Source organism: Lampetra fluviatilis, chromosome 5, assembly GCF_964198595.1.
Source record: "Lampetra fluviatilis chromosome 5, kcLamFluv1.1, whole genome shotgun sequence".
Taxonomy (NCBI): Eukaryota; Metazoa; Chordata; class Hyperoartia; order Petromyzontiformes; family Petromyzontidae; genus Lampetra; species Lampetra fluviatilis.
In genome coordinates, this window is record NC_136279.1 from 2,415,852 (window position 1) to 2,440,878 (window position 25,027).

The window sequence follows — 25,027 nt, forward strand, 5'->3', positions numbered from 1 at the left end:
GTGAGGAGTTCACGGTAAATATGGGGATAGAAGCCCGGATGGTTTTAAGTGCTGGAGAGAGGGAGCCAAGGTACTTTAAGACCTTTTAAATGTGTTTCAATTATGTTATTCTCCAATGTTTGGCCAACATTTTCATGGAGCTCTGTTTCATGACCAGCAGGGAAGGAAGAGATTACCACCGCCACCTGCTCAACTATTTGTTTATTTTACCAGGTGAGGCCCACTGAGATATACAGCTCTTTTTCAGAAGAGACCCAGCCACAAATGATATCCCAACGAAGTGGCATATCGCGTGAAAATGTATAGCAGCCAAATACTCAAAATGCATGATTATAAATGTGTATGGAAAAACCGGAGAAAAATCCACGCGACTACAGGGAGAGCATGCAAACTCCAAATCTACAACAGGTGTCAGGGCCGGGATCAAACCCACGGCCTCCTGTATACCAGGCGAGGTAGTTAACATCTCGCTACCATGGATCTTGTGCGAACACCATTAATCTTGTTCAACATCGCGAATCTGCGTGCGTGGAGGAATGTGCTGGGTACTTACTGTGTCGCCTTTAGCGCCCACCATACCGGTCACTCCTTGAAGGCCAGGAAGCCCCTTTAATTGAAAGAGACATGAATATATTTACAATGATATGATGCGACAATATACAATGTACATGAGAAATGGCCACTTAAAAAAATATATGCAAAAGGTTTTACTTAATCACATTTTGTACAGAAAAGTGTGTATTATTAGCACACATCACCATGTCTTTGTGAAAAGAATTATACTCTTGTGTGAGTTCGACCCAGAGTGATAACAATCTAATACTGTACAAAGATGTATTACCTATGCAAATGTTCAAAAAAAGCAGAATCCAAATAATTATGAATGAATCACAGTATTTTGGATTTCGCCATGACGATAGCAAACAACGATGTGTCATATTCAGCTCTTGCAAATGTCATGGAGTATTTTAAACGTTCCTCCAAACTGTCTGTTCCTCAGATTAGAAAGTTTGGCTAAATTCCATGACCAAGAAGGGTGGAATCAAAATGGACATTCCTGCACTCACAACTCGTTGAATGTCTTACAGTGAGTGACTTCCATGACGTCATCATATTCTATTAATTTTAATAATTTGTGTCGAGTCAAATAATTTACATGCGGGTGAGAAAGTATTTTAATCGCTACAGTTCATTTCACATTGTCGCACCAATAGATATGTGAATCTTTATTCATGAACCAACCTGGCTGCCCGAGTCCCCAGGTGGGCCCGTTTCTCCCTGCAGTCCTTCTTCTCCCTGTGCAAAGATTGGTTAAAGTACGAAGAGTCACTTGCACCGCATATGTTCGATCGCCCTTCCTTGACCATCCGTCGTCACAGTGCCGTGTTTACACGCGTTCACCCTGCCCACCTCCGTAGGGACCTCACCTCTCTATAGGAGCCCACACAAGAGTTTAGATTATTTGGCTGCTCGACATTTCCACGCGATAAGCCACTTCGTCGGGCTATCATTTGTGGCCAGGTCGCCTCTGCAAAAACAACTCATAGCTCAGTGGGCTTTACCTGTTAAAATAAAGTAGTTAAGTTTTGTTTGTATTTTTTTAAGTGATTTGTTTACCTTACCTATACTTTGCACTCTTTATCGTGTTGTTGTACTGTTCTGACCTGCCCCTACTGGACATCTGTGAAAAAGAGCTTTATAGCTCATCGGATTCCTCCAGTAATAAATATTCAGATTCAGATTGTACATGCATCACAGTACGGGCCCCCAAAAGTATTGTACATGTGTCAAGAGTTAAATTCCCGGGACAGAATACCCTGTCTGCACAGACCCTGAACTGGTGTATGTTTTAATTACTATATATCGGACTTTATTATGAACCATCTATATATATAAAATCGCAAATCTGTCTGTCTGTGTGTGTGTCTGTGTGTCGCCGGACCATACGCAGTTTCATTGGACGGCGGTTGCCCCTGGCAACGGGTAGCGACGCATTCGCTGCCGGGTGGACGCCATTTTTAATTCCCGTTAAAAATATGCGCACGCATTTGTGGTATAAACTCGATATACCCAGCGTTGCCCGGGGGGAAAATACATTTAAAATCTTATGAAAACTTTCAAACATTACATACCAATGAAAAAACAACTGTGTAATTACTTTTAAACCCGACGCGCCAAGAATCGATTCTCTGAAATGCGCAAAGGAATCGTTGTAGATTCCTTTAGATTCGGACGATTCCCGTTTACTATAAGTTGGTTAAAGTCAATATAAACTGCTACGAATGGGAAATATCCGGCGTTGACTGGGGCAAAAATATAATGGTGAGGGCGGTTGTGAGTGGCGATTGTGAGTGGTGATTAGTGAGTGGTGAGGGGAGGTTGAGTGCTGAGGGTGAGTGGTGAGGGTGAGTGTTGAGGGTGAGTGGTGAGTGGTGAGGGTGTGATTGGTGACGATGAGTGGTGACGGAGAGTGGTGAGGGAGAGTGGTGAGGGTGAATGGTGAGGGTGAGTGGTGAGGGTGAGTGTTGAGGGTGAGTGGTGAGTGGTGATTGGTGAGGGTGTGATTGCTGAGGATGAGTGGTGAGGGAGAGTGGTGAGGGAGAGTGGTGAGGGTGAATGGTGAGGGTGAGTGGTGAGTGGTGAGGGTGAGTGTTGAGGGTGAGTGGTGATTGGTGAGGGTGAATGGTGAGGGTGAGTGGTGAGGGTGAGTGTTGAGGGTGAGTGGTGAGTGGTGATTGGTGAGGGTGTGATTGGTGACGATGAGTGGTGACCGAGAGTGGTGAGGGAGAGTGGTGAGGGTGAATGGTGAGGGTGAGTGGTGAGGGTGAGTGTTGATGGTGAGTGGTGAGTGGTGATTGGTGAGGGTGTGATTGCTGAGGATGAGTGGTGAGGGAGAGTGGTGAGGGAGAGTGGTGAGGGTGAGTGGTGAGTGGTGAGGGTCAGTGTTGAGGGTGAGTGGTGAGTGGTGAGTGGTGATTGGTGAAGGTGTGATTGGTGAGGATGAGTGGTGAGGGAGAGTGGTGAGGGAGAGTGGTGAGGGTGAATGGTGAGGGTGAGTGGTGAGTGGGGAGGGTGTGTATATATGTAAGGTTATTAAGAAATATATTTTTCACCCGGGCAACGCCGGGTACTACTGCTAGTCATCTATAAATTTGACAGTGTAAAGGCCTGTGAATGTCTTCGCCAAATCACTACCAATATTAAACGCTCCCTTTATTGTGGGAGATTCAGAGATGGGAGCCACAGCATAAATTATAAACGATGGTGATGATCCGTGTGATGGAAAGTTGTCTCCTTGTGGCATTTCCCTATAGTTTAGTCTATCAGTGTCTGAAAATACACTTAAAATATATATTCTCATTTGAATGCATATTAATATATAAATGTTTTAAACCCTCACCCTCGTGCAATATCCAATCGCGACCGTCGAGTCTAGAGGTGCACGCTTTGTGTTGTTATATAAAACCAAGACTGTATCCTCGTTATCTTCAGCCATGCTCATTCCACTGCTGTATGAAGGCCTCCTCAAGCCACTCCCGCCGTCTCTCACGATCTTGCGATGTAACGATTCCACACGGTATCTGGACACCAAACTGATTTCCTCGCTCCATCTCACCGGCGGGCACCCTCTTGGACGCGTCCCGCACCAAGCCCACTTGACTTCCCTTCGTAGTTTTAACGACGTCGTTCACCGGCCCAAGCCCTCTCTAATCTACGCAGTCCGTATTGTACAATATAATAATGATAAATATGGAGGCAGAGGCTTCAACGTTCAACGCCAACAAACTCATACCCTGGTTGACCAAGCTGAATGTGGTACCTCTGTTTGCTTTGTTTTTTATATAATAGCAGTCTGCACACGTTATGAAGCCACGTAACCTTTCACCACTTTCCCACTGAAACCACAGCGTGAATCTGACAAGCTGCAAGGGACATTACGAACCTCTCACCTTGTAAGCTCACCTTGTGACCTTGCGAACCTTACCTTGTGACCTTGCTTGCCTGGCACGCCCAACTCTCCCCTTTCACCTTTATGACCCTTGGCAAGAAGACACAAAAACGGAGACGTAAGCAGCAGCGGCAGAAGCTTAACTATTGAGGCAAAGCAGATGCTGAATGTGATTGTCAGTATTCTTTGCCGTTCACACGGTGAAATTGCCTGGTGTAGTGTTCTTCATTGCGAGGCCTACGAGCTACTGGCAGCCCCTGGTGGCCTCTAGTGCGGCCCCCGACAATACACAAATGTGACAACACCCCATCGTGCTGTCAAACCCCCAATGGTTTCAAATGTGTGGCGGCCCTCACACTGATTAAGTCTTTTCAGCGAAAGTGGTCCCCCTCTGAAAATTAGTGAAGAACGCTGGCCCAGTGGCTGCGTGAGACCGGAGGGATCGTGATAGCGCGTGCGGCAGACTCCGTGACTCTGTCGTCTGTAGACGGGCGGTGGTGGCTACGCACGTGGCCTGTAATCCAGCACTGTGGAGGCAGTGAGGGTTGTTGGCTCGCACAAATGTCGCGAAACGTCTTTCCGGTGGGCGTCGAGGAAAAGGTGGTGCAGCAGAGTGCGAACGATGGGATAGAACGTCGCCCCCTCGCAGGCGTGGGTTTTCTCGGGGTTTCCTCCCACATGTGTGAACACTCATTAATCGGCTGAAAACATCCTAAACTATAGAAGACTACAAAGCTTGGGTAATTTAACCTCATGGCGGGACCCCAGGGTCCCATAAGCCCCCGGCTCTCGCATAAACTGCGTTGCGACGTAATTTTATGTCTGTTGAAGGTGAACGACACGGCAATCTATTCCTCTCGATGAGCTCTACACGATGCGCTAATCAATTTTTCAAAGTTTTGTTTCTTCTGCGCATTCATCCTCGCTGCGCTTGGACGACATGACAACAGAATGATCCGCGCTAGGTGGGTAACGATGTTTCGATCGCAACACAAGCGGTCGTCATCAGGAAAAAGGGGGGTTAGCCTCAAAAGGCAAACTGTTTATAAAGGTTTAGAGATGGTCTAAAGTCGGTTTTGGCTAAAGGGATGAACTTCGCAGTCACCCCCAAACACATACCAGTGGATGACATTATTGCCCAGGTCGATGTAGCCCTTAAGGGTTTGGGACACATCACTGCAGACGTGACAAGATCTCAAATCGCTGCAACCCTCAAAAGCGTTAAGATACCAGTCAGCAACATCAGTAAGGATGAGTGTTTTGAGTTATCTCAATTGAAAAAGAGGGATGATATCGTCATCCTCTCAGCAGACAAGGGCAATGCCACGGTCATCAACGGTCATCATGGACAAAACCGTGTACAACAACAAAATTCAGGACCTACCTAATGATGGTAGCTGCACAACAATTAAATGAGATCCCACCAACAGCCTCGTTACAAAAACAGAATCATCACTGATTCAGCTTCATTAATTAAACAAACCAAACGGTTTTCCTTAAAACCTTCTGCTGCTAGACCACCCAGACTATATGGCTTACCAAAAATCCATAAAGAAGGTACACCCCTTCGTCCCATCGTCTCCACCATTGGCTCACCCACCTACAAACTGGCCCGATATCTGTCTCAGACCTTATAGCCATTCACTGGTAAGACCACCTCTTTTGTACTTAACTCAGCTCACCTGGTATCGTCAATGAAATACATCTCACTGTCCCCAGGTGATTTGCTCGTTAGTTTCGATGTAGTTTCTTTGTTCACCAAAGTTCCTGTGCCCGATGCCATTGCAATCATTGAAGATTTGGCCCAACAAGGATTGAATGCTGATGTACCGGCCCTGGTGAGACACTGCCTCACCAATACATACTTCACCTGGGGTGGAACATTCTAAAAACAAACTGACGGCACCCCAATGGGTTCTCCCTTATCTCTGGTTGTAGCCAATGTTTTCATGGAAAAATTTGTGACAGATGCCATCCTGGCATCCACTCTACGCCCGTCCTTGTGAAAGAGGTACATGGATGACACGTTTGTCATCTGGCCACATGGCCGACCGGCTCTGAACCAATTCCTCAAATACATAAATTCCATACACCCAGCCATCAAATTCACCATGGAGGTAGAAAAGGATGGCAAGCTACCTTTCTTAGATGTCCTAATCAAAAAGAGACCAGATGGCTCAATGAGCCATTCTGTCTAGAAGAAAGTAACCGATACTGACGCCTACCTAAAACCTGATTCCCACCAAGGCGAATGGATATTCTGACTACACAATCTGCAAAGCCATCACCCCAACAGTGGGGAAGGAGCCATTTGAGGATCCAATCAAAGCCATCACCTTGCCATACATAGGGGTAACCAAAAAGATTTCCTAAATCATGAACAAGCACATGATCCAGGTCTGATTTAACACAGTACATAAAATTCGTGATCTGATCCCATCTGTGAAGGACAAGATTCCTGACATGCAATATCCCGGCATCTACAAACTAAGCTGTGTCTGCGGCAGCAGTTACATTGGGGAAACTATGCGACATGTCTCGGACCGTGTTTGTGAGCATAAGGCAGATTTAAAACACGGCAGGACCAATACTTCTGCCGTGGCCAATCATTGTTTTAACAAGGCTGGCTCACACGAAATAGAAAGATAATAGTACTTTGCAAGCCTACTGGCTATCAACAAAGATTAGGTCATAAAGCCATCCATATATACAGACACAATTTCAACCGAGAGGATGGTTATAAACTCAGCAATCATTGGAAAGATGTCATCAACCACTTTGGGTTATGACTTGATTTGTGTTTTCTTGTCAACCTCCACCGTCAGCAGTGTGGGTGTGTGGAGTGAGGTGCAATGATTTCCTGGAGGCCCTTTTGGTGGACACCCACTAACTGCCGAGTTATTTCCTACATTAACATCCGCTGCCCCGCCCATGCTGCTGACACACTTGGGCTACGCCCATCTCTAAACTTTATAAACAGTTTGCCTTTAGAGGCTCACCCCCCTTTTTCCTGATGACGACCGCTTGTGTTGCAATCAAAACGTTGTGGTTTTTGTTTTTATTTTATTTTTATTTCATTCAGGTACAGTCTACATTATAGACTGCCAGTACACTCACCGAGGTTAAGAACCAGGCTACAGTCTACATTATAGACTGCCAGTACGCTCACTGAGGTTAAAAATTAGGCTACAGTCTACATTATTGACTGCCAGTACACTCACTCCGATTTAGAACCAGGCTACAGTCTACATTAGTGTTTTTTTAATTTTTATTTTATTTTATTTGTATTCACTTTCTTTTTATTATTATTATTATTTTTCTATCTACGTGACTTTACTGAAATAAACAAAGAAAACCAATATATGTTGTCGCTGTTCTGCACGGAATAGTTTTGGTTGCTTTACCTTGGGACCCATGACGCCACCTGGACCCGGTAGTGAAGGGTGACACGAAGCTACGCACTTGGGGGAGAATGATCAACGTTAGCAAAAATTACAAAACAATGCAGAAACAGAATCACATCATGGATAATACATATTCAAATGAATACATATTCATTCTTGTGGATTCTACAATAAGTGCTCGGCCATCCCATCACTTTTGTGTGTTCATCGTCACACGGAGAACGGCTTGCTTCCATGTGATAGTTTTCAGGCACGAACGTCGGGCCAACGTTGGTTCAATGGTTCCAACCACGTGCCATCTTTGACCAAATGTTGGCATGTTTACTGCGGATAAGTATGTACGTATGTTTCTCATTGAAAAATAAAATCCTTTTCAAAAATATTGGTTGATATAAATGTTGCTAAAAACAGCCACGATACAAATGTATGTGGCGAGCCGTTTTTTAATCGTGCATTCGTTAAAAGTTGCACACTCTGTGCAGACCACAGGCAGAGTGGGTGAGCAGCTGGGCCATTTTTGCACTGCAGTGCCCCAGTGAAGAAGGCTTCATTGACTTGCATGGGGAAGGCAGTTTCTGTGTGGTTAGATTCATGAAGCCAGTTACCCACCACTCTCCTCGGCCACCGGGTATGCAACTTTCCGAGCAGTGAACGTAAATCAGAAAAATTTTGCCTGCTTCAATTCAACAGGGATAGCAAAAATTCTAAAACTGTAAACGGGGAAAAACAATGAGCATGAGATTATATGGCTTACTCAGTAATTAAAATAACAAATACATTCACGTAGCAACTAAAATAAATCATGAAACAGATCTCACCTCAATCTCTGCATTGCCATCTGCACTCATGATTCCAGGAAGACCCTATCGAAACCGCGGCGTAAGACAACAATAACAACATACAGCGCACATGTGCTTCAGTGCCGGCCACCAACATGTGACTTTACTCACACACACTTTGTTCATTCACTACAATGCCAGAGGCTCCCTTTGTAAATAACGGGAAGATGACCGTATTGGTGAAGAGCTGAAGTTACTCCTGCAAGGTTTTCGTGGTTGTCCCGCATGGCTCTCCGGGCCCAAAACAGTCGTCCGAAGGTTTGGTGGCTAACGTTTCAGAACGCATTTCTACGCACATAGGCATTTCAGTGCCTGGAGGCTCAGCTGATAAGACTGGAGCACAACGCTGACAATTGCAATATGGCAATGCTCAAAGCTGTGCCTTCTTTTTTCTGGGAGCATAAACATTTCAGAATTCAATCCTGGGAGGACAGCCAATATTAATATTTGAGATCGAGACTGGCATTAAATATTGATGACCATTTCCAATATCGCTCGTTAGAAATGTGACACCACTCAACAATATTTTGAAATGAGAAAAACTTTTTTTTTCGATATTGCCCCATTACCATTTCCAAGACCTCAAAACATCACAAAACAATATTTTATATTTTGGAATGTAGGTGTGAATAAACGTGCAATTTTGAATAATAATAATATCCACTTCCAATGTGCTGCACAGTATTTGCTCACTCTCACATACAGAGAACAACTGAGTGGCGCAGGGAGGAACCACAAACGAGCGGAAAAATCTGGGCGCCAAACTCCCCCGCCCAAGCTCTGCGGTTCTCTGTATGTGAAAGGTGATATTGGCCAAGTCATGAGTGTTTTGAGGGAAAACTTGTTTAAATATGAATGAAAATGAGGACAAATGTGATACAATTGTCAAACTATATTTACAACTTCTCATATTAGCCTTTCAAAGTAAATAAATGTAAGCCCATCCATATTTATTAGTTACAAAACAGAGAGATGTGAAGGATCAACAACAATACTTCACAAGAGTACGCTAAATGTGTCTGGTGCCAAACATGATTGTTGATATGCATTTTGGAGCTGTCCAAAGATAACTACTTTATGAAATGTTTTATAATATACGGTTTTAATCTTTACCAATAATCAATCGATAAAACTACACCCTAAGAGAGTGACGATATTCCGCATGTAGCAGAGCAAAGAAAATGAAGAGATTGTATCTGAAATCACGGACTTCGACAGCCCCACGCTCGAATGTTATCAACGCCACCTCGTGGAAACACCGGGTTATTTGCTTTAAAGTTTAAGGGAAACCCAACATTATACTGGTAGGAACCACCTGGTTCCACCAGCCCACAGGGGATTATTGTGTCCGTTCGTCCGTCGTGCAGGGAGGGGCTGGGTGGGGAGGGGCTGGGTGGGGAGGGAGGGTGGGGCTGGGTGGGGGGTGGGAGGGTGGGGCTGGGTGGGGGGTGGGAGGGTGGGGAGGGGCTGGGTGGGGAGGATGGGGCTGGGTGGGGAGGGGCTGGGTGGGGAGGATGGGGAGGGGCTGGGTGGGGAGGGTGGGGAGGGGCTGGGTGGGGAGGGTGGGGCTGAGTTGGGGGGTGGGAGGAGTGGGGCTGGGTGGGGAGGGGCTGGTCACCCCGTGGTGCCCTTATAAAACTCAACGTTTAACCTACTCACGCCGGCTTGTGCCCGCCCTCACAGTCGGCCATATTTGCGGAATACACCACGACGCCGTTGACCCTGGCCATTGACCGAGCAACCCAACGTTCCTACCAGCTCTCTCCGCAGGAATGTGTTTGCCCAATAACCACCAATACATTAATTTATTTGCTTCGTACATCTATATTTTTTCGTGAGCCACTATCCCGCGTGGTCACAGAACCACGTGTCCGTTGGCATGCACCGTTCGGCTTTTGTAGATGTTTTACGCGTGAACAAGTTCGTCATTTGCCTTTATTGTTGTTTTATGAGAGACTTGGAAAAATGTTGTAAACTCACCTCCAGGCCTGGTGGCCCTGGTGGTCCGGGCAGGCCTGTAGGCCCACTGTTCCCCTGCATTTGAAGACATTCCAATGTTAGAATGACAACCACTGGAAAATGCGTTAATGCTCATCTCTGCATTCATGTTATGGTTGAGGAATTTATATTATCTCGTTGGCCCGTAGGTAACAACTTTATTTTCGTTTGTTATTAGAATCACACCGGGTGGCAATCGTTTACAGCCATGATCTGGTACACATTTCTGATTGTTCCACTTAATCTTAGTAATTAAGCTGCTTATGACTAAATATCTCAACGTTTGAACCGACTGATAGAGGTTTGGCATCACCTGCATCGAGGTCCATAAAGGCCTGTAACTTACCTGATGACCACCACATTAAGTTGTTCCGCTGAAGCGCGTACATTCAGAAAACTTACCAAAACCGTCAAAAACAAGTTCTACTCTGTTCCGGAGTTTCCGAAATTGTTGCGTAACATTATTGCAATGTTTATACCTCTCTAAAGGGTCAAATTAATTAGAGTTTACGTTCTAAAAAGTACAACAAAACGAATCAAGTAACGACACGTTTGCGTTCCTCGAGTCAGTGGTCGCCTCGGGCTCCGGGTGCAAGGAGTTAAATGCTCCCCCCCACCGCCTACACACTCAATCATTACGCAACTGCCTGGAGTCTAGGTATGGACACTCGCATGCCACGTGACTGCGTGTACGTGTGCATGTTCAACTTCTTTCGCACCGTACGTAGTCAACCGTGATAATCGGAGGTGCGGAGGAAGGACGACAAACTGAACACAAAAGGCAGCTCGAGAGAAATTAGTTTTCAACCGAGATTTTTAAAGTGCATAGCTCTAGTGGCCTCCTAATATCGGAGGAGCGTTCCAGACGGCCGCAGGGGCGCATCTGAAAGAGCGCAATGCAGTGGTAAGCGTCTTTGTTCAGTGGCTAACCAAGAGCCGCTACTGCTGCGAGGATGACCGGAGTTTGCGTGATGACGATTTATGCTCCTTGACGAGATCAGTGAGGTGTTGTGGTGGTTCATTTGTGGCAAGCAGCTTTGTGTGTGTAATGAGTGTCACAGTGATAGGGGATGTCATTCCCCACAATCCACTTACGGGAGCTCCAGGAAGACCAACTCCTCCTAAGATTCCTTTTTTCCCTGGGATGCCCTGCAACAGTCACAGATGGAACTCAATTACAAGCCTCGCCGATGAGCAGGCGTAGCTAACGGTGATTTAATTCGGGCCGTGGTTGTATTGATTTGCTAACCTTCCTTATACCTTCCTCCCGGCTACCATCAAAGGTTTGTACACGAAGCCATACAAATATACAAACACAGACATAATTTCAACCGTGATGATGGGTACAAACTTAGTAATCATTGGAAAGATGTTATCAACCACGCAAAAAAGACTTAATTACAATTTTTTGGACCATCTTACCTGACAGGCATTATTTTACTTTACTTTACCGAGTGTTAACATCCCCAGTTATTTTTTAACAGTACTCTCTTCATTGTTTAGCCAGCATTGGTATAAACATGGGCATTTTCGTTCTTTTGTCTATCGTGTATCAGACCTCCCCTCCCCCTCTCTGTCCATTGTGTTGGCGTGTGCAGTAGTTTGTCGCTTGCGCACAATCGCTTCCACGCCGTCGCCCACCCTTTTGGCCCCGCCCCCCCTCCCTCCCGATACGTTCTATTCATTGGCTACCATATTCTGATGAGCTCCCCCCTCCCTCTCCTCCCCCCTCAACTCGCTTTTAAGGGATTACATCTTGAATCATTGCCTCACTTGATGCAGCTAATCTGGCTGTGACGGTCCGACCTGATGACGGAGACTTGTGTTGCCTCCGAAACGTCGTGATTTTTGTTTTTATTTTATTTTCATTAATTTTGATGTTTTACCTACGTGACTTTACCGAAAAAACCTAAGAATATAACCTTCCTTATACTTTGCACTCCCATCGTGTTTGTGTATTGTTTGTTGTTGGAACTTTCTGACCCGCCCCAACTGGAAAAAGAGCTTTACAACTCATCGGATTCCTCCAGTTTCATAAGTAAAGATTCTGATTCTGATTGTGCGGCACGTCGTTTAAGTAAAATTTTAAAACTTGGACGCATGAATGATACGTAAAAGTAGGCTACTGTACGAAAGTCACGAGGCTTGGAAGGCAAGAGACCGGTGGATCTTTTTACATTTTGTCAAATGATGTCATACTCCCAGCCTGGCTGAGCCAGGAGACATCCAGACGAGGCCAGCACCGCAAATTTACCCATCTGTGCGGACAACTCAACACATGTGCCTTAAAAGTGCCTTAAAAGGAAAATATACAGGGACTCCTCTACTTACGAACGAGTTAGGTTCCAGAGGTCTGTTTGTAAGTCGATTTGTTCGTAAGTCCAACTTTACTCCTGTCGATTCCAAACATGTTGAACGGCATTTACACTAAACATGGGGAATGGCTTTAAAAGTTGTATAATCTCCCGTAGATGTAGATGCCACTGGTTCTTCATGTTCGGCAGATGTAGATGCCACCACCGCCATCTATTGCACGGTGGTTGTACTTACGACTCTCGGTCCGAACAGGCACCTGGACATACAGACAGGTTTGTTCGTATCTCTGAAAGTTCGCAAGTCGAATGTTCGTAAGTAGAGGGATCTCCTGTATATACAGTATATAATAGGTGATGGAGCTTGATCTTCCATTATTATACTGTACATGATAAGTATAACTCTCTTTTTTGCCCCCACATAGTTGTAAACATGTACAGTATGTGTCCATCAGCCAATCGGATTTCTAGGCCAACATTACTTAACCAGCAGCATTTGTTTAATCAACAAACTCTTTGACCAGTTTTTATCTTCTGGGTCTCATAGGCAGCTTTGAGAGTGATTGCCACAGAAGTGTAGGTTTACTCTGTAATCCTGGTTTAGTTCCACTGGTAACAACACTCGCTGAGAAACTGGTCAAACTTCCCTACGCCTTGAATTTCCTTAAAGCTCTTGCGTGGCAACACTTTACCTGCTATTTATGAGATAAAAGCGTGCATTGCACAACTTTGTACCAGGTTACAATAAAGATGTATAATTGATGAGCTTATTTACATTTTGTTCTGGCAGAACGGGTTGTATAGGTGGGAGAATTATATCACCATTACATCAGCCCTGCATTCGCTGGGTGTACTGGATTCCTGTGTAATTACAGAGACCACAACAAAACGAGTGCAAGCTGGCTTATATAATGCAGCCAATTAGATGCACTGTGGAGATGAAACAAAACATGACAGTATGCTGTGCTGATGATCTCGAATAAGGCTAAAACCTGTATGCAGCTGTGGAAATGACCTGGTTGCCACTGTACCTCTAGAGCCCTTTCACTTTACAAGCATGTGCAGTTTAATTTTGACAAAGGTATTCAATGTCTTATTGGGGAGAGGTGGCAGATAGGTTAATGCACTGCCCTATGAACCCAGTGACCTCAGTCCAACTGGCCTTGGCTGATATCAGTGGTGAGTGATATCTGAACCGGTTCTGGGCCCTCCCTTCACCAACCCACACTGGGCCACGTGGTCAAACAACCTCCATGACTGACTCAACATGGTAATGCCCACGGATTGACAAATGACTAAACTATTATTAATTCAATGGCTTAGTATGTTGATCAGCGTTTATTTTAAACAAGAGACTGCTGAACCAATTTTACGTTTTGAGATGAACCTCCATTGTTTGACTCAACCAGCGAATGCATCCGAGTTTGTACACTTCATTAAACCAAACAATACGACAACGTCACGGAGAGAAGACGACGATGGTACATACCGCGGGACCGCCCAGTAGTTGTCCCTGGATTAAAACAACAAAATCACAAGAGTCAATAAGGACCCGTGCCTTCATGACAACGCACAAATGTATATGCGCATTACACTGCATATGTAATGACATGTATAATTATTTACGTAATTACATAAGCACAAGTGTCCGTGCGGCTGAAAATCCAGAATGTATAATTTACTCTACTCACCGATGGCCCAGGGGGACCCGGCGGTCCTTGGTTTCCCTGCAGGTAAAATAAGTCAATAATCAGAGACCAAACATTCAAAGACTGCCTCTAAAGCACAGCCATTCATGTGTTAGGGTGGAGTGGTGGTGCAGTGGCCGTGGCGAACGACAGCGGAGAGTGACATCTGAACTGCTCCTCTGTGAATTGATGTGGGTTTTTTTCCGTCTCATTTCGACAGATTTTTCATCTTCCATCAGCGTCAACGTAACTCCGTTTGATTGTAACTGATTAATCGATGCACCGTTACACTTCTAAAGCCTACTTGAAAGTGTAAGCACCAGGTGGAGGGGCAAGTGGCTTGTTGTCTGGGCCCGCTGTGTGCTGACCGAGGTACAAGGAGGTGGGGTTTGGCGCTGTGTGCGCTTGCATTCAGTGGCAGTGTGGAAGTGATGCAGTCGAAAGTGTTTTGGACCGTGCCCTATACAGACACACACACACAAAATGACATATTTCAAGAATGAGATTTTCTACATCAGGATTACAGTACCTTTTGTCCCAGGTTCCCTGAAGGTCCAATGTCACCAGAAGGACCTACAATTCCCTATAAACACGGGAAAAAAAAATCTACGTGAATAAACGTACATCGTACTCTACCGTTTCAAAACAAAGGCTCGGACTTGCAAATTAGCACGAATACGGTACAACGAGAACAATGCAACCTGAAATGAACATCAACGTTTCAGCGTGCCTACAATTATTTTATCAAGCTTCGTTCGTTCATTCATTCGCAGTTAAATGACTGTTCAACATCACGGTTAACTTTTAATTTAAAGCTTTCGTGACTGCAGGGATTCATATTCTTGGTTCTTATTATTTTTTTATTATTTCCCTTCTACGTGACTTTAAAATAATATATATTTATATTATTTTTATTATTTCCCTTCTACGTGACTTTACCGAAAGAACCAAGAATATGAATCACAGTTCACGTGGCAAGTGTTGTACACAATGAGGAATTAAAGAAAAGCGATGTAAGCGAACAACGGGGCAGCGCTCCTCTGCGCCAGCAGCCCTGAGCCGAGTGGAGGAATCTCCACATTCCGAGAAGCGGGGTAAGTCTCTCCATGAGATGGTGATTGATTTCCCACAAAGCGGCACTCGTTTTTATCAACTTGATATCGTTGAATTGGCTGAGCAGACTCTAAACAAAGACTTGAGCATGGGAACATTTTAGCTGTGAGTATCGAGCTCCCGTGACAGACAATGTTGACGTCATGAAAGTTCTCTGTAGATAAATCCTCTGAGCTGCCACTGCTCAAGTTCAGAGTCTCAGCTTGGTCATCATTGACTGCACAAAAAGAGACCGACCCACCGTGCCCAATTTGATTCGGCGCTTTGGCTGAATTTCAATTTAGACAAATATCAGCTAGCTGGGTTAGTGGGCCCGTGGCAATCTTATCGTAGAATGCGTGTGTATAGTGCACCCCCTACTGTGTAAAGGATACATTTCGATTTAAAGCTTTCGTGACTGCAGGGATTCATCTTCTTGGTTCTTTCGGTAAAGTCACGTAGAAGGGAAGTAATAAAATAATAAAAATAAAACATAATAAAATCATTCTCACGACGTTGTGGCCGAAACGTCGTGAAAATTATTTTATTATGTTTTATTTTTATTATTTTATTACTTCCCTTCTACGTGACTTTACCGAAAGAACCAAGAAGATGTGTAAAGGATAACAAGGCAACTCCTCCGGAGTTATGCTCTGACACGCGACGCGCATTGCACTGTTCTCGCTCTCTCGGCGAGATTCCCGAGTGAATTCCTCTTCTCACAACGCCGCGGAGGATGAGCTGAGAGGACACTTTTGGTGGTGGTGCAAGTCGGGTCACAACAACAAAAACACCATCTGAAAAATGTTTTACACAATCCCAAGTTGTGTTGCATGTCGGGAGGAGGAGCAGCAGCAGCGGCAGCACTCACGTCGCTACCGGGAATGCCGGGGGGGCCAGGTTTTCCCACGACTCCCGATGGGCCAGGGTTTCCTTTCTCTCCCTGGTGCCGCGACAAACACAAACAAACAGAACGCGCATTGCCTCGCCATCACCATCAGGACGCAACGCAATGTGGTGTGTGTATATCGAGGCACGATTATGGCACGTCGTGATAAAAAAGGTGTCTACGGGAGGCTGGGTGCTGAAAATGAAACCGGGATCGGTCTTACAGTTTGTCCAGGTGCCCCAGGAAGTCCTCTCAGACCCTAAAGAAACAGATGTAATCATTAATGACACATTGGTAACCGCTTGATGATGTTAATGTACACACAGTACACAGAGTCTACAATAAAGACATTAAAAACAAGTGAAAGCCTTACTACAAGGACATTCGTGATTTCATGATCTTTTGCTCCGTAACTTGAGATAACCATGAATTTGTATACATAATAGGTGCATTGCACCGTTGTAATCCATAGGACCAGTGGCAAGACATCAGGGTAGTAAGGGTAAATCTTCTCAAGACAAACTTCAACAGCTAAATCCTGTAAATTGTAAAAAAGGAAACTTAATTTTAAAACAATATATAACCCTAATTCTAGATTTGAAGCTTTCGTGACTGCAAGGAATCATCTTCTTAGGTTTTTTCGGTAAAGTCACGTAGAAAGTAAAATAAAATAAAAACAAAAATCACCCACCTGCTTCGACTAAGCCAGCTTTCATTGCTGAGTAACAACATTCAGGCGGCTACCCCTGACAGATAGCTCACCAAACCATCCCAGGATTATTGCGAGTGCTGGAATTCACGAGACCGGTCTAAGGCAGCACGTGCTCACGAGACGCGCCACTGCCGCTGCCTCTCTCACCGCTGTCACGGGCTGTGAATACGGAGACGTAATCACAGTGACGTCATCACGCGCGTGCGTGAACATGACGTCACCGTATTATGCCAAAGGCCAGGTGTGATTTTATTTTTTTAAACCAATGTGATGGCACTTAGATACCACACCGTGATGCAATGGCTTCACAAGACATCTGGATCTGGCTCGGGGCCAAGTAGGACCAGGGACAGGACTAATAAGGAGTATGAACAATATGGCGTCCTGTCTGTGTGTGTGTATATATATCACTTTGTGAGTGTGTGTGTATACATATGAAATAATAAATATTCTTCATCATGGGACCTCCTTTGCCAGTATCAAAATATGAGAATAGGTGGTCGCCTTTTGGCGTCCTCTGGTCTAACACTGTTTGAGACTAGGCTTTAAAGAAAGCGGTCTCTGGTGTGGACCAATCAGTTTCAAAGACAATGCACATACTGTCAGAGCATGTTTTTTGTTTGTATCTTCACCACAAATATATGTGGTTAGGGGCCGCCCATAAATGACGTCACGCACCTTGGGGGGGAGGGGGGTTTGAGAAATGTGACGTCACATCAAAATGCGCAACTTTAAATAAATAGAAACAACACGTTCTACTTAATTAAATATAATTGTTATAGCAACACTAATTTTGATACATTTTCATTATTAACTATTTGATTACTTAAATTTACTAAGGTAACCTTTTATTTATTCCATGAAGGAGCATTTTGCTTCTCCATGGGAAAATGGAGAAGCATAAATGTTGTAATTTGTTGAATTATTGTTATTAAACATTTACATTTTAATGATTCTACCAGGGCTTTTCATTCTGTGCAATGAACATGTGACTGTTATAATTGTACTCTCCATTTTGCTTCGTTCTACTACAAGTATTTTTTTTATAGTTATAATTACTTTTAAAATGTTATAATTATAAGAGAATTTCAATATAATATTATGAACATCTGCAGTTTTAGTTAGACGTTGAATATTTTCAAGTAAATTTTATGCAAAATTTCAGATTTATAACGCCTCCTATTAAATACGTGTTTTCTCCTACAACATCAGAGTGCAACGTCACATTAAATACGCACGACAATGACAATAGTTTAAAGTGATTTGAAGCATGTTTTATTTTCAAAATGGAAATATGGTTTGAGGGGGGGGGGGCAGAGCTTTGTGACGTCATATTTGAGGGGGGGGGGTCTGACTTTTTGTGACGCCGTGTGACGAGGGGAGAAGGGGGAGTCAAAAATCGGCCAAAATCGCGTGACGTCGTTTATGGACGGCCCCTTAATGCAGACATGATTCCTTGCAAAAGGTTTAAGTTTTATGTTTTAACATCTTAACACCTGTTTTGTAGCCAGAAAAAAGGGGAAACCCTATTCTTATAATAAATATTCTGATTATGATCTGGGAATGTGTATATCTGTGTGTGAGTCAACTCAAACGGTTTCTCCTTGTCTTCTGCGAGAGACTCAACGTCGCACATTGCGTGCGACATCAGCGGCACGGCTTGACTTCTGCTGTGGAAAAACGACCTGCAGCTCCTGACCTCCCTGACCCGCGATGGTCTCTAGCTCAGCACCGACGCCGATGTCCCAGTGGAAAAGAGGTAGTTGGAAGTGTACGGTGCAAAAGAAGTTCAACATACATATATGTGGCTTCATCCCTTCACGTTCTACTCACACTGCCCTTCCCTATCTATTTCACCTTCCTCTGCTGCTCAGTGACTTTGACATAGGAAGGGTGGACTTCCACTGGGCAGGAAGATTAAAGGAAGGTCTGTTGGGTTGTGATTACAGAGTACAGTTTCACAAAGTGTTTTAAAGTATATTACTTTAATAAAGGTGTATTGTAAGGCTACCACTTTTTTGGGGGTGGAGCTGGTAGCTCCCCACCCCCATCAGCCCCGCCCACTTTTACATGACCACGCCCACTCGACAACTAGCTCCACCCCTACACGATGAAGTGGCCTCCCCTTTGCTCTTTTTGCCACTGACCCTGCCCACTTGCCCACAGGCCCCGCTTGACCTGCAGCCAACCGGGCCTACTAACCCAGCTATGAACTGTCCCTTTGCTCATATCGTGAGTCGTGCATGAATTCAAATCTATAAACGATGAGAAAACCCATCACAAGAGAAACAGTGCAGGATGGGAAAAGCAAAGGTTTGCAACAACATACGACAACCGTGAACTGTGTGAACAAACAACTGTCAGCCTAAATAATTTTACAAACAACCACAGTTCCTAAAGGTCAAAACCGGTCTAGAGTTGTCTCTTTGTCTCACTGCTGCCCGTTGGTCGCATTTGCTCAATTTATAATAGACTAGCTTTAACTACCCGGCTTTGCCCGGGACTTGGATTCACCACGCCCGGCCCGCCTTTGTCTCCCCAGTGGCGATGTTCACACACCACAGCAGTTACTCGTTTGAGGCTGAGTCGACCTAGGGGAAGCTCAGGTTAAAATAATCGTCACCAGTGGTGGCCGTGAGCGGGAATCGAACTCGGGTCGCCGGGTTCGTAGCGCAGCGCGCTACCCGCTACACTACAATGCGTTACGCTGCCACATGCGCGGGTCACGTGACAGATTTGACGTCACAGCTCACTTGCCGTGCAAAAAATATATGCATTATTGAGGCTCCCCCCCCGCCCCCCCAAAAAAAAACACAAAAGTGTATTTGAATAATTTTTGCATGGTGTACAGTCTGGAAAGTACCCACATGGCAAATTTCAAGCTTGAACAGACACATAATCACAACTTTGCCTTTTTTCTATATGGAGATGGTGCCTTAAGACAAGATGACCGCAATGCTTTTATTCAGGAACATGTATAATCTGAAAGCTCTTTGGACACACAGAGCACGTTTCCATCTTGTTTAAACGTATCATGAAGCCATACAGTCTAAAACTGGGACAAAATCCATATTTTCACAGGAGCTTCGTGAAAATTACAGACTTTTTATCGATACTGCCACGGTGAAACTGGGACATTTAGTAGCATTGTGCGTTGTGTACTTTTACCTGACGAATATGTTAACAATCTGCAAAGTGATCCAACTCACTTTTAAAGAATGGCTGAGTGTCCACCTTATTCCTCCACCCCCACCCCCTTCTCTCCCTCGCTCCCCATATTTTGCCTGGGTTAGAAAATGAACCTGGCACACCTTATTTAACCTACTCTTATTCGTATTTGTATGTGCCCTCTGATGTGATCGTTCATATTGGTTCAATATAAAAAACAATAATAATGGATGTGCGGGTTTCAGCGCAGTCTGCATATGTTAGCACAGGCGCAGGTTTAGAGATGTTGAAAATACAGGGATTTCGTATCATGGGATATGTCGGCTTAACACTGGTCATGAAAACAAGGCCTTGGGTTCCAGTTAGGCTATGGTAGAATCTGTGCAATTAACATAACAAAAACTCAACCACCATCATCATTCCTCATTTGCACATGCCCACACTGCAGGATTTTTACGTTTACAAAAATATTTCTGGCTGCAAAAAAGGGCATTGCCAAAGGCTGTCAATTATTATTATTTAATCTTGAATTAAAATGTATTACAACTGCAAGTCTATATATTTCATTTCACTGACAAGTTTGTCAAGTGTTACTTTTGTTCTCATTCGTGTTTTTTTGGAAAACAGCATAGTGCATCTGTCCATTTAACGGCAGGTTATTTGCTAATTAACTACTTTTTGCTCATACTTATCCTACTCGGCCACCCTGTGGTCCATCCATGCCCCACTCGAAAAGGCAGAAAGCAGTTTTCACTTGCAAAAAGCCAGCACCATAACTCTTTCCCGTATTCAGTGGCAATAATAAATACACGTATTCAACTAATTATTAGGCGATGCTGCGTTGACAGTGGTGCACAGGCACAATTAACAAGAAAAGCCTCCAAACGTTCGTCAATATAATAAATAAATATATAATACCGAACATTTCAGGAAAATGGCCTTTCTTCAAAGCGCATGGCCTCGCTCCCCTTTTCAGAGACAAGGTGAGCTGAGCTCTGCCTTTATTTGTATTTTTTCATGCGAGACTGCTCTGGCTTTAGGGTTCACGATGAAGTGCACATTCCCACGGACCACTAAATCCATTTCATTGCACGGAAAGCTTTTGACACAGTACAAACACTTCAGTTCAATTATACAGGGTGTTTCAAAATTATGGATCCAATTTGAAATCGCTATATCTCTGCAACCACGAACCGCCCATGAATGAAACTCTTACCACTTGAAAAGGCGGGGCATAGAGTTTCAAATGATTACCGCTAGATGCCTCTCCCAGCGCACAAACAGCCCCTAGCCTCAGTCATTCGCAAGATGGCGACCCTGCAACACAAGGCGTTTTGCGTTCTGCAGTTCATAGAGCATTCGTCGTTGGTACCGACAATTTGAGGAAACAGGCTGCTTATGTAAGGGGAAGAGCACAGGGCGACCAGGCACCTCAGAGGAAATCGTGAGAAGAATTCAAGAGAGTTTTCTGCGTAGTCCTCGCAAGTCCTTTGCGATCCCTCATAAGACTGTCTGGCGTGTGTTAAGGCGACGTTTAATCATGAGGCCATACCGGTTGCAAATGGTACAGGCTCTTCGTGCAGGTGAGGAAGGAAAGCGTGGATAATTTTGTGATGCGATATTACAGAACATGAAGGATGACAGCTTTTTACCGCGTTTGATTTTTATTAATGAAGAAACGTTTCATCTAAGCGGTAAAGTTAACCGTCACAATGTGCGCATATGGGGATTAGAGAATCCACACGAAACTGTAGAGCATGAGCGTAATTCCCTGAAAGTAAACCCGTTTTGTGCTGTTTCTCAAAAAAAGGTTTATGGCCCTTTCTTTTTCGAGGGAAACATAATTACGGGGCAAGCGTATCTCGAAATGCTGCAGAAATGGCTCTTTCCACAACTTGATGAAGATTCCGACGACTTAATTTTTCAGCAAGATGGAGCACCGCCACATTGGCACCTGCAGGTTCGACGTTTTCTAAGTGACACGCTGCCTCAACGTTGGATAGGTCGCACGGACCCCAAGACTTGGCGCTACACTCTTGGCCCCCAAGATCCCCAGACATCACCACACCCTGCGACTTTTTCTTGTGGGGATACGTCAAAGACCGTGTTTTTGTGCCACCATTAGCGACTAATCTGGATGACCTCAAAACAGAATCACGGCAGTGAAAGAAGACACTTTGAGAGGCGTTTGGGACGAATTCAACTATCGTCTCGATGTTGTCCGTACAGCAGGTGGAGGGCACATAGAGCATTTATAAAATGGTTAGTAAAATTTGATAACTCATTAAACGTTTGTAACTTTTTGTGTAATTATAACATGTTGCCATCGTGAAATATACTGCTTTGAAATTGGGTCCATTCTTTTGAAACACCCTGTACATTGCAGAATAATTTGGACTTACAAAGGATCTAAATGTGGCTGCATCTCAAGATGCTGTACAAATGAGGGGACCATGCACAGCAATGATAATTTGAATGAGATTTTTTCCAGGATTTTTTGAACGCCGCAGAAAGAAAATGGACCACAGTATGCTAAAGGTTTAAAATGAAGATGCTGCACCATAATACAAAGACTTGGCTAATGTGCGAACAAAGACACGGCCAGCCACAATTGCGGCAAAATCGCCCGATGATGCTAAATGTAATTACCAGCGAAATGTCACAGTGCTCAAATTGTAAATGTAACTAATTGGCACGTTTTGTTTACGTGATAAACCTTACTGGTTGGCTGTGTCGGGTGGTGGCCGGTTAACGACACGTTTATACTTATGCGATCTAACCCAAAAACATCTTTATTATGAGCCACAGGTAAAGGAAAAAAGAGATTCTGCATGGAATCAACAGGGGCAGGGAACTGGCAGTATGGCCAGCCACAGGAAGTGGAATGCAGACAAATTAAATCCATTCTAAGTTTGTGTCATCACTTCTCTTGGTGGCTATGAATTTGTGCTCTCGTATTGTGCTCGGTATCACTCCACTCGTGACCTGTAAGCACGAGCACGCAAGTCCAGTACTAATAGTTCCATTTATATAGCGGCTTTTCATCAGGGATATCAAAGCGCTGCACAGGACACAGCAGCAGCAGCCACTCAGCATAAAACTAATTCTATTATAAATACATTTTAAGAATCCAAATTTCTAAGTAGAAAAATCGTACCTTCACGACCTGTGTGGCTAACGGACGTTGATTTGTTCAACACGTTTTTAGGCTACTCATGCTTCGATGGAAACACCCAAGGCTGTTGGGCCAAACTGGGGCCAAAATTGTCATTTCCCTTGCCTTCTTTCAAAATTAATTCCAGCTATCGTAATATAATTGCGTTGGATAGTGTTCATCATGTAAGGCAAAACTATTTTCAACTATTTTTTTATTTCACCAGGTAAGGCCCACTGAGCTACATAGTTCTTTTTCAGAAGAGACCTGGCCACATATGATAGCTCAACGAAGTGGCTTATCGTGTGCAAATTTATAGCAGCCATGTACTTTAAACGCATGTTTCTAAATATGGAGGGAAAAACTGCGACCACGGGGAGAACATGCATACTTCAAACGTCTTTGTTTTTTGTAAAGCTGTAATATAGATGTGAAGAACTATGATTCAATGTGTATAATTGCACAACATTGGAACTATTTTGGAATCTTTGGCAACATTTTCCTTGCATGCATAAGTTTTCAAATAGAAAAGTTTAAATGATCTTCACCTGGACATAATAATAATGTTATCTAATAGCACTTTTGGCTCTCTAAAATCTCAATACGAGATGTGTCGGCATGGCCGACACGCTGAGGATTAATGGGATGAGACTTGTACGACTAAAATATTAATTCCACTGTGTGTGTGGTTTTATGGACTTGGCTTAAACTTCTATCTAATTATCATCGTGATGATACCTTTATTAACACTCCGTATTTCTCTGCAATCGTAAATGAAACAGCATTATTAACTTAACGGATTGGTCTACAAACTCAGTCACAGATGTACACTTAAGAGTCAGATTGTGTAGCAAAAATATATATACATCACTACTATATTTCATGGACTCGTGACGTACAAATGTCACTCTATGCCGAAAATGTAGGCTCGGCTACAGCACAATAAATACATTTAATAAACAGAATGAGATATTTCAACATATATATTTAAGAAGTATCCAGTTGCTGTTTCAGTGAAGCATATTTAATGAATATCCTATTTAATATCAACTTAAGTGAAAATTACACGGAGAACTCGCTGAGTGAACTCCAGCAACTACTCTTCAATGAACCTTTCCACAAAAACTCATTCATACCATCACAGCATTTCCAAGCAAGAGGCACATATCTGTGGCTTAACGATACGTTTGGGCGACATTCACCGAGGTAAAGCCACGAATAACTCATCGAAAAGCAACAACTTACATCGTTTCCATCACGGCCAGGAGATCCCGGGGACCCTGAAGGCCCCCGGGTGCCCACAGGACCCTGGCCTGGGCTTGGCGTCCGTGCCTGCAAGTCAAAGAAGAAGTCAAATATTGGTTTAGTCCCCTCCACCCACTCTCCCCACCTGCCCGCAGAGCTCGTGAAAGCCAGGCAGTGTCCTCTTGTGTGGCAGGGGTCGAAATGCCCATTTTCTACAACTAATTTTTCGGTTATAATCACACGGTACAATAAAGTTACCTTTATAAGCAAACGCAAATGTGAACCTTTGCACGCCTCTTTTTCTCACTCAATAAAACATTTTAAGCGTAACAAGTACAATTCTTCCATTTACAAGAAAGTAGAGGTTATTTTTTTTACCATTGACCGTAAAATGCTCAGAATTGTCTAAAGTGTATTGATAGGGAAATATGAATGAATAAAGCCAAATTTGAAAATGACATCGAATGAAGACTAAAACTTAGCTCATTAAGCTATACGTTCAACATAAAATTGTACTCGAATGTATGTTAACACATTTGTACCAAGCGATATCTGAATGCAATAAATGATAGTTCTA

The 25,027-nt window shown here is 43.9% G+C and overlaps 1 protein-coding gene across 1 annotated transcript in view; it reads right to left on the reverse strand.

Moving 5' to 3' along the window:
- LOC144932181 (uncharacterized) overlaps positions 1–25,027 on the reverse strand; it is a 42,733-nt gene that overhangs the window by 17,579 nt on the left and 127 nt on the right. Inside the window, exons 2-14 of the mRNA XM_078856132.1 lie at positions 24,451–24,537; positions 16,395–16,430; positions 16,154–16,225; positions 14,720–14,773; positions 14,194–14,229; positions 13,992–14,015; positions 11,286–11,339; positions 10,173–10,226; positions 8,172–8,216; positions 7,354–7,410; positions 3,986–4,039; positions 1,243–1,296; positions 554–607 (exon numbers count right to left, since the gene is read on the reverse strand). Of these exons, the coding sequence (XP_078712258.1) occupies positions 554–607; positions 1,243–1,296; positions 3,986–4,039; positions 7,354–7,410; positions 8,172–8,216; positions 10,173–10,226; positions 11,286–11,339; positions 13,992–14,015; positions 14,194–14,229; positions 14,720–14,773; positions 16,154–16,225; positions 16,395–16,430; positions 24,451–24,537 (681 nt within the window). The remainder of the gene's footprint in view (positions 1–553; positions 608–1,242; positions 1,297–3,985; positions 4,040–7,353; positions 7,411–8,171; positions 8,217–10,172; positions 10,227–11,285; positions 11,340–13,991; positions 14,016–14,193; positions 14,230–14,719; positions 14,774–16,153; positions 16,226–16,394; positions 16,431–24,450; positions 24,538–25,027) is intronic.